General features: G+C 37.2%; 1 protein-coding gene across 1 annotated transcript; it reads left to right on the top strand.

Annotated features, from left to right (window-relative positions):
* Positions 1-4,083: 4,083 nt before the first annotated feature.
* LOC145570207 (uncharacterized protein At3g06530-like) lies at positions 4,084-14,367 on the top strand. Its single transcript, XM_081629235.1, has 5 exons — positions 4,084-4,493; positions 5,405-11,048; positions 11,497-11,920; positions 12,797-13,043; positions 14,050-14,367. The coding sequence occupies exons 1-4, from the start codon at positions 4,331-4,333 to the stop codon at positions 13,025-13,027; spliced, it is 6,462 nt and encodes a 2,153-aa protein (XP_081485361.1). The 5' UTR covers positions 4,084-4,330; the 3' UTR covers positions 13,028-13,043; positions 14,050-14,367.
* The last annotated feature ends 1,431 nt before the right edge of the window (positions 14,368-15,798 follow it).

The raw sequence follows: 15,798 nt of genomic DNA, 5'->3' as shown, positions 1-15,798 counted from the left end.
CGAGTCTGATCCGATTTAAAATTTTTGCATCCTAATTCAATTTGTTTATTCAGACATTTGATAAAATCCGCCCCATTTATGTGATATACTAATATATGCTAATAATTTTCCTAATAAATTTCATTTCTTACATCATATTGGTTGGATTCGGATCCGGAGTCAGACTTTGTGAAAGGTCCAAATCCGATCCACCTCCTTTTCAGATTCGAATCTATTTAGTCGGATTCGGATTCGGACTATTTTTTAATGGATTCGTACTAGACTTTTTCCTTCGAATCGGGTCGGATTCGAATCGAACTCGGATTGAATTGTCATCCCTACAACTGTTTAGATTATAGAGGATACGGGTGTGGCTAATTAACTATGATATATAATTTATTTTTCAAAAATATATTTCATGAAATTTTTAATAACGTTTGATAAATTTTAATTTATATATTCTAAGAATACAAAAAATCATCAAAATGAAAAAATTTAAAGAGCTCTTTCCCTAAATAATGCTAGCAAAACACCCAATTTCCAAATTGCGGTCAATCTTTTATTAATTCCCATTATACTGTCCACGTAAGCTAAAATAAATAAACCCTTTTTTTTATTTTTTTTGTTGGTTCAGCTATAAATTGCTACTTGAAGTAGCAGTTTATATCAAAACAAAGTAGTGGTTTTCAACATGAAAACCAGTCACAAGCTTTAATTCTTGTTGTTCCTACAAAGTCACCATTATATACAATCTCCAAAATCAATGTTTATTTTGTGTCAAATTTATTATGTGAATTGAAAATAAGAACAAAATTAAGGTAATAATATAAAACAACCCTTCATCTGACCCCTAATTTACACCCAGCACCAAGATGGGGTTGGGGGGCTAAAACGACGGCAGTAGGGTGGCAAGAAGCCAGTGGCAGTAGGGGAGGAGCACCACCGTCAACAGAAAAGGGAGGAGGTGTTCTTCGTAGTCGAGGCTGAAATTCTTGTTGCTTGAATAAATGGTACTATGGTAGCGGATGTTTATTAAACAAGAAACCGCTACCTCGGTTTTGAGTAAGTATAAAAGTAGCGATTTTTCACTTAAATTGTAAAATAATAAAATTCCCTTGAATCGGTGACATAGACGGTAAAGTGAGAACATTTGAAAAAAAGACTGTATTTATGTTTTTGGACTGATCGTCAATGATATATTAAAGCTAGCCTTTCGTTGCCAGGGGTGTTCGTACTCCTTTGCAAAGAAAGATGGTAATCGCGTTGTACACGAGCTAGCAAAGCTTAGTTCTAGTTGGCCCTATTCTAGCTTAGTTCTACTCTGCTCTGTCCTGCTCTGCTCTGTTCTGCACTACTCTGTTGAAATCTGCTCTGCCCTGCCATGCTCTGCTCCGCAGTGTGTGGAAGCCTAGCTCTGTTCTGCTTTGCTCTGCTCTGCCCAAAAGCTTAAAAGAACAGGATGAGCTTAGAGTATGGATGGAAGAGGGAGTATCTCTGATTTTGTAATTGCTGACCTGAACTCTCCATTTGATTAATACTTCGTAAATCTCTTTGCTCGGTTTTTGTCAAAAAAAAAAAAAAAAAGAAGAAAAGAGAGAGACTGTATTTATGGAATTGGGTGTTTTGCTAACATTATTTAGGGAAAGGGCTCAAATTTAAAGCAAAGTTTGTTAAAAAAATTTTTCTAAAAATATAATAAATTTATGTATTAAAGTACCCGGTGCCTATAAGGATATGGGTGCGTATTGCATGTTCGATACGGGTACGATGATAATTAGAAGTACCCATGCATCACAGGGCACCACCTTATTTATACTTAAGGTCTATATACAATGGGTTATAGGTTTAAACTATAAATGCCTCTACCCCAACCTTATGTAATACTTTGTGTAATGGTTTGTTTGGATAACAAAGGCCTTGTTTGGCAAATGGTTATTGGCGGTTGGCTGTTGGGTGGTTCACTTGGCTTGTTTGACCAGCTGGAATGTTTGACTGTTTATAATGGCTTTTGAAATTGGTTGTTTAAGCTGGATGTTTATAAAAGTGTTTGGTAAATTAATTATTGGTTGTTGGTTGTTTATTAGATAATTTATGGGCCAACAAGCCAACAAAAAAAGCTACTCAAAGCAACTTTTTCATTTTGGCTTAAAAGCCAGGATTTCGCTGACTAAAAAGCCAATCACTAACCACATTTTTTGGCTGTTTGACCACATAAAAAAAGCCAAAAGCTAACCAAAAAACCATCAAAAAGCCATTTACCAAACATGGCAAAAGTATAAGAGAAAGGGAAGGGAGGGAAAATGAAGGGTGAGGAATGAAAGGGGAGGGAAAAGGTAAGGTTACATCTTCTCTCCAAATCTTTTCAACATTAGAAGGATTTGGTTTAATAAATAGGCAAGGGCAGATCATAGTTAGGGCGGGCAAGGCCTGCCCCCCCTTAAGTATTTTTGAGTTGATATAAGGGCTGCATATAAGCATTTAATATACTTCCTTTTTTAGTATTAAGTTGGGAATTTATCAACAATTCACGGGTAAATCGGTGTAATAAATGTTTATTTATTGCCAATTCCTTCCTTTTTAGCTTCTGCTGCATATATGTTTTTTCTTAATATTAATAAGCATTTGATGGGTTTTGAACAGTAGATCTCGAGGAAACAAAATCTAATTCCTTACCATCTTAGCCAATAATAATTCATGCCATCTATGAAAATAAATATCACTATAAATGACACACACCAATTAAAAAGGAAGAACGAGATAAGCAGTTTGAAAAAAAAATTAAGAGGAATAAAAACAACATTTCTCAAACAATAGTGTTAAAATTGTCTTTCTACACTCTTTGTTAATTAGTAACATTATGTTTAACATTTATGCATAATGTACATAATCGATGATAATATATTTCATAAATAAACAATTTAATCAAAGTGGTAACCCGGTGCAACGCTCGGGCTACACACTAGTTACATATAAAAAGTTGTGGCATAGTGGTTAAGTTTCTTATTTTTGAACAAAAGGTTAGGGGATTAAACTTTGGCCTAAGATCCGCCACTGTAAAGAAGGAAGGAAAATGAATTGATCCTTTCATTTTCTTTCCCTCCTCTCTTGTAAAAAGTTATCCAAAGAATAGAGGATATGATGAATCCCTTCTTTTCTCTTCTCTTTTCTTCATTTCCTTCCAATTCTCTCAATCCAAACAAATGAACAATGTGCAAGTGTTATAGTCATTGTCAAGGTGAAGAGGTTAATGTGGTAGATTTACGGTTTGCGTGAATAGTCTTAAAAAAGGCATGGATGCTCTTCTGCTTTCCTCTCAAATGTATTGACTTCACCACTTAGGCTTTCACATAACAATAAAATTTAGAAAATGTTTTGATTAGATAAATGAGGACATGAAAGGAGGAGGAATTGGAATTGGATGAATGAGATGTTAGAACATTAAGTATTTCAAAACATCTAAATAGTGGGTGATACGAGGCTTTGTGAGGGCAATTAACTAGTTAGCTGAAGTTATTAATATTAGGGGTTGTTTGGTTTACACGAGGTATACACAATAGAAGGAACAAATGGAAAGAAAGAGAATGGAATGTAAAACCCTTAAATTAACTATGTTGTTTGTTTTAAAAAACAAAGGGAAACAAGTAATTATTCCCACCACCACACAACACCTATTTCCTTCACTTTCCAACCTTCTATAGTCACCGCCTAGCCACCCCACCACTCGCCGCCCCTCCCCTCCTACCCGAAAAACTCTCTTCTCTCCCGAAAAACTTCCCTCACCCCTACAAAACCTTGCGGCTAGGATTTTGAGGGTGGGAGGAGGGGCGACCGACATTCTACGAGGAGGGGGAAGCATATCAACCTCTTAGGAAAAGCATCTCGTTTACGGCAACAGTTTTGGCATTGGTGAGGTGTGCAGTTGCTTGTGTGGAGGAAGAAAGTCAAATGGATGTGATGGAGGAAGGAGAAGAGAGAAAGAAAGTAATGAAAGTGCAAAATTACTCCTAAATTAATGCGTAAAATAACTTATACGACTATAAATTTGATATACCAATCAGGCTGTTAAACTTGTACGAAGTATTTAATCTCCTTACCTTGCCCTTTTTTCGGAAAAAAAAGTATACAAACCTTGTCAAAATCTCAAACAAAGAGGCATAAACCCTTGCCTCCCTCAACTATCGCCCCCAGCACTAAACTTAAAACCCTTTTCAATGGCCGCATAATTGCAAATTCAACAATTTCATTTAAAAAAAAAAATAAAAAAAAATACCCTGAAATAAAAAGAGAGAGAGAGAGAGAGAGAGAGAGAGAGAATTAGTAGAGGTTTTCTGAAGAAGTTGGGCCGATAAAAATGGCGGCAACCTCCATAGCAGCACAACTCCAAGCTCTCAAATCTTATGTAAAAGCAGATACAGAGGTCCCCAGAAGACCTATTACTCGACCCTCTGTTTTATTCAACCCTAAAGAGGCTGCTGACCTTGATATTGATACCATCCTTAGCCTTGCTCTTTCTGGTAATTTTTCATGTTCTTCATATTGTTTTTCACCTTCTATTGATTTTTGAGTTATAATAGGCTTTTTTTTGTTCTGGGTTTTCTTCAATTTGTGTTTTCTGTCTTTAAAAATTGGGTATTTGAATTGGGTACTCATTGTTTATCGTTGTGTGTATTGGGTGTTAGTAGGAGCAGAAATTGTTTCCAGTTTATGTGTAATGGTTGAATCTTAGAAAATCTTCGGAGTGGGACTTGTATAGGATTATATTTGAAGCAGGAATTGGGGAATTTAGCATTTTATTTATAAAAATGGAGCTGACAATAATGAGCTAAATTCAGTTTATTATGGTGTACTGCTTGTGTTTGAGTATTGAAATTTTAAAGATTGAAAATGACTTATAATTGTGTGATTATTCTCTTATGGGTTAGTGCATTGTATGAATTTTCTTTTTGGGGGACGACGTCGATGATTGGGTGATTACTGGTTAAACAGCATTAGAGAATAGATAATGGCTGGTAAACCAATGAGATTAATTTTTTTTTCCCCACATTGAATTGTTATAATGGCTTTTCATAGCAATAAAAGTGAATCAGGAAGGAGCAATGTGGTGTCATTTTTTCTTGTAAAGTGGGGTGTGATTTTAGGGTATGCTCCTTTGATGGGTTCCAAATGTTTCATCTCAGCTTTATAATGAACAGGAACACTTTAATAGATGTGCAAAGATTAAACACTTTTGTCACTGATTGAAGGGGGGGGGGGGGGGGGGGGGTTGGGGAGGGGGACTTTAGTGTTTAGAATATTGTGATTGAGTTATTCTAGCAAAGATGGAACTTTGAATCTGATTTATGACAACACATTGATGAGCGGTTTGATCTCAGACAATTTTTATTTGTGGATACTAACTATACTATTCTTCTTCTTTCTTTTTTAGGTTTGGAAGTTCTTGAAAAAATTGATGATCGGTTCACAAATCACAAGCATGACCTGTTTAGTCATAAAAGCAGAGATCTAGATAGGGAGTTGATGGGCATTGAAGAAAATAAACGCATTAACTCTTCAATCAGTGCTTATTTGCACTTGCTTTCTGGACATTTCCAATCACCTTCTGCGTTTAAGACACTTGAGTACCTGATTCGACGATATAAGATTCATGTGTATAATGTTGAGGAGTTAATCTTATTTGCACTACCTTATCACGATACTCATGCATTTGTTCGAATCGTGCAATTAATTGACTTGGGAAATAGTCGATGGAAATTCCTTGACGGTGTCAAAGGATCTGGGGCGCCACCTCCCAGAGAGGTATTTGTCCAGCAATGCATACGTGACATGGGTGTTCTCGAGGTTATATGCACCTATGCAACTCCTGTAAAGAAGCATAAGCCTGCCACACCCATGATTAGTTTTTGCACAGCAGTTGTAGTTGAGGTTTTGGGTTCGCTGGCAACTGTTGATAGTGATACTGTGAAGAGAATTCTTCCCTTTCTGAATTCTGGTCTGCAATCGGGTGGTAAAGGGTCTTCTGATTATAAAGCTGGCACTTTGATGATTGTTGGACTATTAGCAAACAAAGTATCCTTGTCTTCCAAACTGGTCAGCAGCTTGGTTCGTTCAGTGGCTGAGTTGGCTCAAGCAGATGCACAAGCGTCAACAGAATTACAGTGGGTTCAGTTATCAATTATGGCTTTAATCAACATTGTGCAGTTGCAGTCTGTTGAAACACTCTCTAAGAAGGTGGTAGACATCCTGAAAGAGATTGAAGCTCTCCCTGGAATTCTTTCACAAATGACCACAAGGTTCAATATTGACAGATTTCTTACTGTGCTCTTGGAGTCCCTTATTGACTACAGTATTTCTGACAGTCGGTGCAAGCTTGCTGTAGTATCTATTATTGATACAGTTATTATCAAGGGTCTTGTTCGAGTTATAGTTTTCAGGCTTCTTTCTGCGTGTTTGCGATTGTCACAGAACACTGATAATTTAGATATCTCAGATTCAGGGAGCTTTGCAAAGCAAATTTTGCTTCTTCTCAATAAAAAGTATCCCAATGAATTGCGTTCTTCTGTTCATGAGTTCTTGAATGACAAAAAGGTGCAGCTGAAGGGTGAAAATTCTGTGGTTGAGGGTTTATGCAAGATGCTGGATGGAAACATAACATCATCTGTAGCCTTTACGGACTCAAAGGTCTGGTTTGGACTTGAAAATCCAAAGGCGGAAATCAGACGGGCTACACTCACTAATCTTGACCTGTCTACCTTTTTGAATGGTGGTGTTACGTCAGAGAGGCTTGTAACTGTTCAGGAGGCAGTTGTTCATTGTCTCTCTGATGATGATCTGAGCGTTGTTCAGGCAGCTCTTTCTCTTGATAAATTGTCTGAGCTTATAGACTCTGCTCGTCTCCTGGAGATGTTTCAGCATTTGCTTCAGAAATGCACTCAGATTATATGGTCAGGTGCATCTGAGAATCTTTCTCTTGCTGGTGAGGTTGCTATTTTATGCCTGAAGCATGCGGTTTCTTTCTTGCAAGACCGAACTGATTTTGTGGAGCAAGTTGCTACAATGATATTTCCCTTCATTTTTGTTTTTCCAAGGACAAAGAAGTTGAACTTGAAGGCCCAGAAATTGGCCAAGGAAATAAAGTGGCCTTTCTACAGGGACCTAATCTTGGCATCTGATGTTAAAAAGGACCTTAAAAAGAAATCTGGGAAGGAGTGGGTTTCGGGTGTTAATATGCCAACTGTTTGCAGCTTGGTGAATGTTTTTTCTGAGGGTAGCAAAGAATTAATGCCGTGGCTTATCAAGTGTTGTACTGAATCTGAATTATCTAAAACATTATTCTTCTTGATATTGCTACAGTCATTCATCATGCAGAAGAATGCCTTTCATCAATTTTCCACTTTGTATGAAACTTGCTATGCTTTTATTAAGGCGGAGTGGAAAACAATTGAGCATGTTGAACATGTTTTGTGTGGTCAGGACTTCAGTTCTAGGATTCTTGATTCAGAAGACAATAAGTTCCTAAATGAGCTTGATGAAAATAATCTTAAGAATTTGAATGCAAGGATCCTGGTATTTGTGTTTTGGAGGGCAATTAAGGCATATATCTCAGTGGTGCCAACAGGTGTTGACATGGATGAGGATGGAAAATGGATGCGCACTTTGCAGGATTTTTACGCCTTATTTGCTGAATCTAATCTGAAGCATGTTTTCAAGGAGCACAAAAATTATCTTGTTCAAAACTGCAAGGTCTCTCCCATCCATTTTCTCTCAGCCTTTGTTAGTGATCCAGGAGTTTCCACCAGATTACAAATTGAGAGTCTGCATTCATTTGCTATGTTATGTTCTCAGGCAGACGAGGGTTCTGCTTTGCAGCATTTGGCTGGATTTCCTTTAACTCTTGTTCCATTGTCCAGTGATGACCAGGATATCAGGGCAGCTGCTATAAACTATGTTGAAGAGCTTAACACCCTATGTTCCCGTGTAAAATATGTGGGCAAGAAAAATGGAAATAATGACATTTGGAGTTCTTCTATTGATGAACTTTTGAGCTTGCTGGTACAACATAAGAAGTTGATCATTTCAGATAGGGATTTCCTTCCTTCATTGATGGCATCAATACTATCGTCATCTTTCCAGAGCCTTCTTGTGCCACTGGATGTTGGTCAGAAATTAGATAAGTCTACCATTGATAGGATTCTCACTTTCATACTAGGATCTGCTATGAAATTTCCTGGATATGCAAAGCTAAAAGTACTCTCACTTCTGAAAGAGTTGGGTGTCTCCATCATGCGGGTAAAGGATGTTGAGTCTCTGTTGTGTGATCTTTTGCAGCGGCGTTACAGTTACCATTTTAAGCTTGATAAGTCGCACCGAGAGTTGTCTGGCATTGATGTGGATATCCTCTGCCTTTTAATTGAGATCTGTTCCATGCCCATATCATCAGATATACATATTGTTGAAGACCATCTATTGCCTGCATTATGCATTGAAGGTTTGTTGCCAGATGATGCCGCTATAGTAAGGCCATGTGTTGCATTTTTGCAGAAGCTGAACGGAAATCTATACAGGAGTTTAAGTTCTGAGACACAGCAAAAACTTTTCCAGCAGTTGGTGCTTCTTTACCATGATGCTAACAATGATGTACAGAATGCCACTAGGGAAGCATTGTTGCGTTTAGATGTTTCTGCTTCAACTGTTGCCTCCATTTTGAATATTATCCTCGTATATGAAGGTGATTTAGTGGCTTCCCCACACCGGAAAAAGAAATTTAAGAAGCATAACGCTGGTTTATTTTCAGGAGGCCGAAGTGCACTTAGCTCTATTAGCTCTCTTCTTGATGTTTTGTTATTAAAGAAAGACATGGGAAACAGGGCCGTTCTTATAGAGCCTCTTTTTCAGCTTCTTAGGAAAGCCTTCACAGATAAGTGGGTCCGTGCAGTTACCCAAGAGGAGTGGGTTCCAGCTTTATCAGGCATCTCTCAAACCACGTCTAATGCATTGTCTTACATACAGCAGACAGTGTTGCTTATCTTGGAGGATATCATTTCTTCACTTTCAGATGATCTCTCACTGAACAATGGAGTATTTGATAAATTTGATGCCGCACTACTTGTTGAATGTGCGCAGTCTGCGTCAGATGTTGTTACCAGCAATCATGTATATTCACTATTTGCTACAATTGCTAAGGTCGAACCTGGTAAAATATTGCACTATATTCCTGCAATTCTTGCTGTTATCAGTAAATCAACTGTGTACCACGATGATAGTCATTCAAAACGTGTATTTGAAGGGTTAGTTTCAACTGTTGTTCCTTGCTGGTTATCTAAGATGGATGGTGCAGATAATTTGCTCCAAATCTTCATAAATGAAATGCCTGGTGTTGCTCAGCATCGAAGGCTGTCAATCACACTCCATCTCTTGAAGACTCTTGGAGAAAGCAGTAGTATGGGATCGTTGTTAGTCCTCCTTTTCCGTTCATTGGTTTCAAAAGAGAGATTTTCTTCTCTTCACAATGAGATAGACACTTCTGGCTTCATAAACTCTGTAGTTCAAACAGAATGGGAGTATAATTTTGCTGAGCAAATATGTGAACAATATACATGTTTGATATGGCTCCCTTCCCTTGTTTCATTGCTTAAGCAATTGCAGGGAGGTGTTTCTGACAATAATCAGTGTGTGACATTATTATTTGCCTTGAAGTTTATTTTGGGGAAGCTGCAAAATCCTGAAGTTGTCATGAAGCTTCAGTCGATGGAAGATATGGAAACAATCCAGAAAACACTTACTGAACTCATGGTACAGGTTGTTTTTTGTTGGCAATTCATTGACTTAAGCAAGAAAAAGACATCACTTCCAATCTTTTTGAAGAAGGAGCTTAAGGAGATTATCCATGCTGTTTTAATGAAGATAACAAATGGAATGCTCCCTTCAGCCTTTTTCCAAGGTGTTATTAGGTTGCTGGTTCAGACTGATAAAGGTCCAAGGAAGAAGGCCCTTCAAGTTCTGTGTAAATCTGTGAGAGACCTTGATGCTCTTAAATCTAAACATGAAAGGGAGCGAAATGTGCATTTGAGAGGCTCTTGGAATCATCTTGATGGAATTGATTTAGACTCCTTTGCTGCACTTTGTCTGGAAATCTTGCAGTTAGTTGATGGTTCTGATAATGATCTCAATGTATCTGTCAGGCTGGCTGCAATTTCGGCATTGGAGATTTTAGCCAACAAGTTTCCTTCCAATCATGCAGTTTTCAGCAAATGCCTTGTGATTGTTGTGCAAAATGTGTTATCTGATGATCTTGCTGTTTCTTCTGGCTGTCTCCATACAGCTGGTGCATTGATAAATGTTCTGGGACCAAGGGCACTGCCTGAGCTTCCTGAAATCATGAAAAATGTTTTGCAGAGGACTCGGGCTGTGTCTCCGTCATCAGGAGCACGCAAAGAATCTGCTGAGGACAATGATATTCAGACATCTTCAAAGGATACCCTTATGCTAGCTGTACTAGTCACTTTGGAGGCACTTGTAGAAAATCTGGGTGCCTTTTTGAATCCCTACCTTGGTGATATTGTAGAAATTGTGTTGCTGCATCAAGACTTTGTATCAGAATCCAATCAGAAAATAAAATCCCAGGCTGATAATGTACGAAGGTTAGTCAGTGAGAAAGTTCCTGTCAGGCTAGCATTACCTGCATTGCAGAATGTGTACACAAAAGCTGTGAAGGCAGGGGATTTGAGCTTGTCTACAGTATTTGAGTTACTCAAGAATTTTGTTAGCAAAATGGACAAATCATCAGTGAGCGGCTACCACACAAACATATTTGACCTCTGTATTATGGCTCTGGATCTTCGCAGTCAGCACCTTGCTTCAATTAAGAATGTTAATTTCGTGGAGAAACATGTCATCAGTGCAATGATTGCTTTGACGATGAAGATGACAGAGACAATGTTCAAGCCTCTCTTCTTACGAAGTATTGAATGGGTAGAGTCAAGTTTGGCAGAAACTAATCATATGGGGCCCAGAAACATTGGAAGAGCAGTTTCTTTCTATAATTTGGTAAACAAGCTTGCTGAAAATCATCGGTCAGTGCATTAACCTTTAGTTGTTTCTCTCTTAGTGTTTATAAATGTTGATGTCATTTGTTGCTTATTTTTTTTAAAAAAAAATTATTTTATACTGAATAGCAAGAATGAAAAGAAAAACTATAATCCACTGAAAATATGTATACTTCTCAAGGAACCTTTTAGACAGACATTTAAGCTGCACGAGGCAGCAATTGGCAGTATCCTTTCTTTAATTTCCAAGCTCTATTAATAGTCTTGGTAATCTTTTTAAGTTCATATATAATTAATTGGAGTTGAGTGACACTGATTTAGCATATATGATCACTGGCTGTATCTGTGGGAGTGCTGATTTGTTTATTTTTGCTGATAGCATATATGATAGGATTCGCTGATTTATTTTTTGTTTTGCTTGTTTAAATATGGTCTTCTCTTTCTGTAAGTCTCTTGATACATTAATTTAATGCAGGTCACTGTTTGTCCCATATTTCAAGTATTTGCTTGAGGGATTTATCAGTTTTTTATCTGATAATGATAAGACTAGTCAATCTAGAAAGAAAAAGAAGGCCAAGATTCAGAATTCTGAAAGCAAAAAGAATGAGGCAGTTGATTCTTTGTCACTTGAAAAATGGCATCTCAGGGCTTTGGTTTTGTCGTCCCTGCATAAGTGTTTTCTTTATGATACTGGAAGTGTTAAATTTCTGGACTCCACAAAATTCCAACTTCTCTTGAAGCCCATTGTCTCACAGCTTATTGTTGAACCACCAGCTTGTATTGAAGATCATCCAGATATACCATCTCTGGAGGAAGCAGATGAAATCTTGGTTTCTTGCGTTGGTCAAATGGCTGTAACCGCAGGTTCCGACCTTCTTTGGAAGCCCCTGAACTATGAGGTAATAGTTAGTTTCTATAGGATTTTACTAGCTAATAGCCCTCCCATGCATTTCTCTGTCCTTTAGATGATATTTTGATAGTTCTGTATTGGAGAAGCTACATTTTATTTTTAAGAGTAAATTAGACTAAATTCAAAATGTCCAATAAGAATAAACGTAGTATTAGGGAGTACAACTTAAATAAAAATAAGCCAGGGAATTTTTAAAGGAAAGATAAATGAAGTCTTTGGGGTCATTGGAATATTCATCCTTGGGGGCATTGAGTTTAAGGTTAAGAAGTTCAGATGTCATCCAGTGAATATCATTTTGGCTGATCTTTGATTGTGAGTTGCTGAAGAATTTACTTAAGGAGTAATGCTTATTTCGGGATATACAGTAAGCTTTAGGTATATCCTTGGTCGACTTTCTCTGAATTCATCAGTGCTGTGTTACTCATATTAGGCTACTGGTTTCTGACCATTTCCAGATGTCAGATTCGGTTAGTTCATAGTTAGGTTTTTGGTTAAAATTGAATGTCATATGTGCAATGCGCATATCCATGTCAAAGTATTAGATATTAGACTTGCTGGTTCCTGTTTCATAAAAGATTGTTGACCTGTATGGCTGTATCACTGTGTGAGTACCCCGTTGTTTGATGAATTCCCCTTTGCCCCAATTAGCTTAATACATATATACTCTTGGCTTTTAAAATTTGTATATTTTCACCATATCAAGGCAATCATTTTTGGTACTCTTTTATAAGGGTACCATTGTTGATATGTTCAAATTATAATCAACTAGATTTATGAAGTGGACGAACTTAAATTACAATGTAGTTAATCTAGGAACATATTTAAATTTTTTGCTGATTATCCTAATTATGTTATTCATATCCAGGTATTGATGCAAACCCGGAGTGAAATGGTGCGATCCCGTCTTTTAGGCCTGAGAATTATCAAATACCTGGTCGAGAATTTGAAAGAGGAGTACCTGGTGTTACTGGCTGAAACAATTCCTTTCCTTGCTGAGTTGCTGGAGGATGTGGAGTTACCAGTTAAGACACTTGCACAAGAAATTCTCAAGGAGCTGGAGTCTCTGAGTGGCGAGAACCTTCAGGAATACTTTTGATCATGTGATTTACCAGGTAATCTTATTTTTTTAGTTTCGTAAATTTGACTTTGTTCAAAAAATAATTTAGCGAACAGAGTTTCGGCTTATTTTGTGGATGCCTTTTAGCAATACTCAGTATAGATGCTTCTGTGATTTCCTTTCTATTTCAATACTTGGCATAGATCCCGATTGTACCCTGGTTATTGCGATATTTTTGTTCTATTGTTTTGTATATTCTCTTTTCTATTGATTTGTAATGCTTGGATGCAATAAAGGACCCTGAATTTCTATTGAACAACTAAAGTTTCAATTCGATAGACGCATCTTAAGTTGACCTGGTATTGATAGGATACCTTTTGATCCTTCTTTTGGAGTTTGAAGGCGTCAGTGTGAACTTAGAATTGACATTTTAAGTACTGCTGTGTTGGTAAATGTGGTCCTGAAAAATACCCATAACTTGGTGCATAATTTGCTGTTGTTATGTTTGTAAGTCTGGTGGTTGTCCAGAATCATGTATTCATGCTAAGATACCGAGCTTTGGCTGATTGATTGCATCAAATTACTAACAATCCAATCTATTACCTGTATGCATTATTGCTGTTGTAGTAGTAGGTGTTGTTGCTCTTTGTAACCCTTAACAATTTTCCAACAGATTTTCTCCTAGGCACTTGCAATTTTTGTAAACATGTGGGTGAATGCATTTTGCACATCTATTGCTCTCTTAAATAAAGGGAAGGGGTGTGAAGCTGTGGACTGCATAGTGAGTGCCTGTTATGCTAAATTTAATTTTTGAATGAAAGTTTTATGGATTGATGATTCTCTTCTGAGAAATGCACATACAGCGTGTAGAGAAGAGGGGGATTATGTATTCACTGTTGAGACAATGCCTCCCATTGGAGGCCTTCCATCCACCCTATTCAATTACTCCGTATAAAAAGCTAATTCATACAACTATAATACTCCTTATAATGATTTTTTTCCATGAGGCAAGCCAATGAATCTCAGAAAATTGAGTATTGAAGTTTGCTTCTGTTGTGCAGGCTCCTGGCGAATTGTTACCAATCAATCCTGAGAAAACGAGAAGGGATGGCTGAAGAAAATACTCCTTATAAACTGTGGTGTTTTCTTATCAGTTCTTTCTAACCAGGAGAGAGCACTTATGAGTTAGATCCCAATTTTGCCGTGAAATTTTGGTCCTTGTAGTTGCAGAACTATCATTTTTTTGTCTTTCGTAATGTCAAGGCTTGATTTTCTTATGTACTTGTATACCAACTTAAAACTCTAGCACTTCGAATCACATCAATTGTATTTGTAAACATGAGGAATTTTTGGCAAGAAAATCTCTGGCATTACATCAACACTGTGAAGGCTTGAAATTTTATGTTTATTGCAATTTATAAGCTTGGAAAACTACAATATTTCACCAACTGGTCTCACACTCTTACCTGGGTTGAAATTTTATCATTGTTTTAATCCATGTATTTGCTTACAGTATGGTAAGACTGTTAGCTCCACACCTACTATTCATAAGTTTCCAAAAATATTCACTAGGAAACAAGTACTTGTATATACTACTATATAGTTTGATTTCTTCAATATTCGAACTTTTCCCCCTTCGAAAGATTCCAAACTTACAAAGGGAGAAAGGCTCTTAGTGAGGAGAGATGAAGGATGAGGAAGATGAAGTAAGATCAGCATCCTCGTCCCCGATTCCTGTCAGCACTGGGCCTGACAATCTCAAGTATTCGTTCTCATCCTTACCGTCTCCATCACCCCCATTATCGCCGCCTGGTTCATCCAACTTGTTAGCCGAGAAACTTCATCTACTACAAGACACCAAGGTTTCTAAATCCAAAAAAGCATCTCCCATTTCAAGCTTCTCCTTAGATCACTCTCAGCCTGCAGATGATTCATCTTCGCAGCCTTTGTCTTGCCTCTTGGAACTGTAAGCCCTTAAAATTCGGCATTTCATTTACCTTTAAGATAAGTGACAGTGATAAAGTGTGCAAGATAATGTATGATCAAGCATAATTTATACTATATACTACGTATTATTCAATTTGATTAGTTTTAAGTGGTGAACCACAAACAATCGCCTCAAAAAACAGAACTCTCAAATTTTCAATAAGATGCAACAAAATATGGGATAATTGTCCATATATTGACCGCATTTCTGTGCTTATTTCATGTCATGTAACTTTAGGCTCAAGTGGTTTGCGCTCAGATGCTGCAGCTGCTGCGACTGGAACCTCAACCCGCCATCGAAACTTCACCATAACTAGATAATTCACTGATTTAACTCATCTAGTGTTGTTCAGCTAGTTTATTGCAACTAAAGATCACATTTTTCATCTTCTTTTCATTATGAGGGGAAAGGGAACAAGAGAAATTAAATATCTGTGGTTAATGTTACAACTTACAAGTCCACATAGTTTGACTGGTTGGTTAATGTGAACTGTTGCAGAAGATTTATGTGTAAATATCTGTGGTTAAAAGGGCTGTAAGGATGAGCAATTTCCTTACTATTTTTGGGATATTAAAATTTGACTCCTTCCAAAAAAAGAAAGGAAAAGTAGAGGTGCATTTTTATGTGCGAATAACTTATAATGTCCTTGTAATATAATAAACGCAACTTTGAAGTCTCCTAACTTAAAAAGGCATGTAGTAGAAGAAAAGTTATGTTTATAATGTAGAAAGAAGTACAACGTGTCTATTATACACCCGGGTGTACCTAAAAATAAGCGCGATTACGCAGCTACATTTCAATTCAAATTTAGATATGTCATGCT

This window comes from Chenopodium album, chromosome 12 (assembly GCF_948465745.1).
Source record: "Chenopodium album chromosome 12, dcCheAlbu1.1, whole genome shotgun sequence".
NCBI lineage: Eukaryota > Viridiplantae > Streptophyta > Magnoliopsida > Caryophyllales > Amaranthaceae > Chenopodium > Chenopodium album.
The sequence above is the reverse complement of the archived record's forward strand: the minus strand, read 5'-3'. Positions and strand labels throughout refer to the sequence as shown.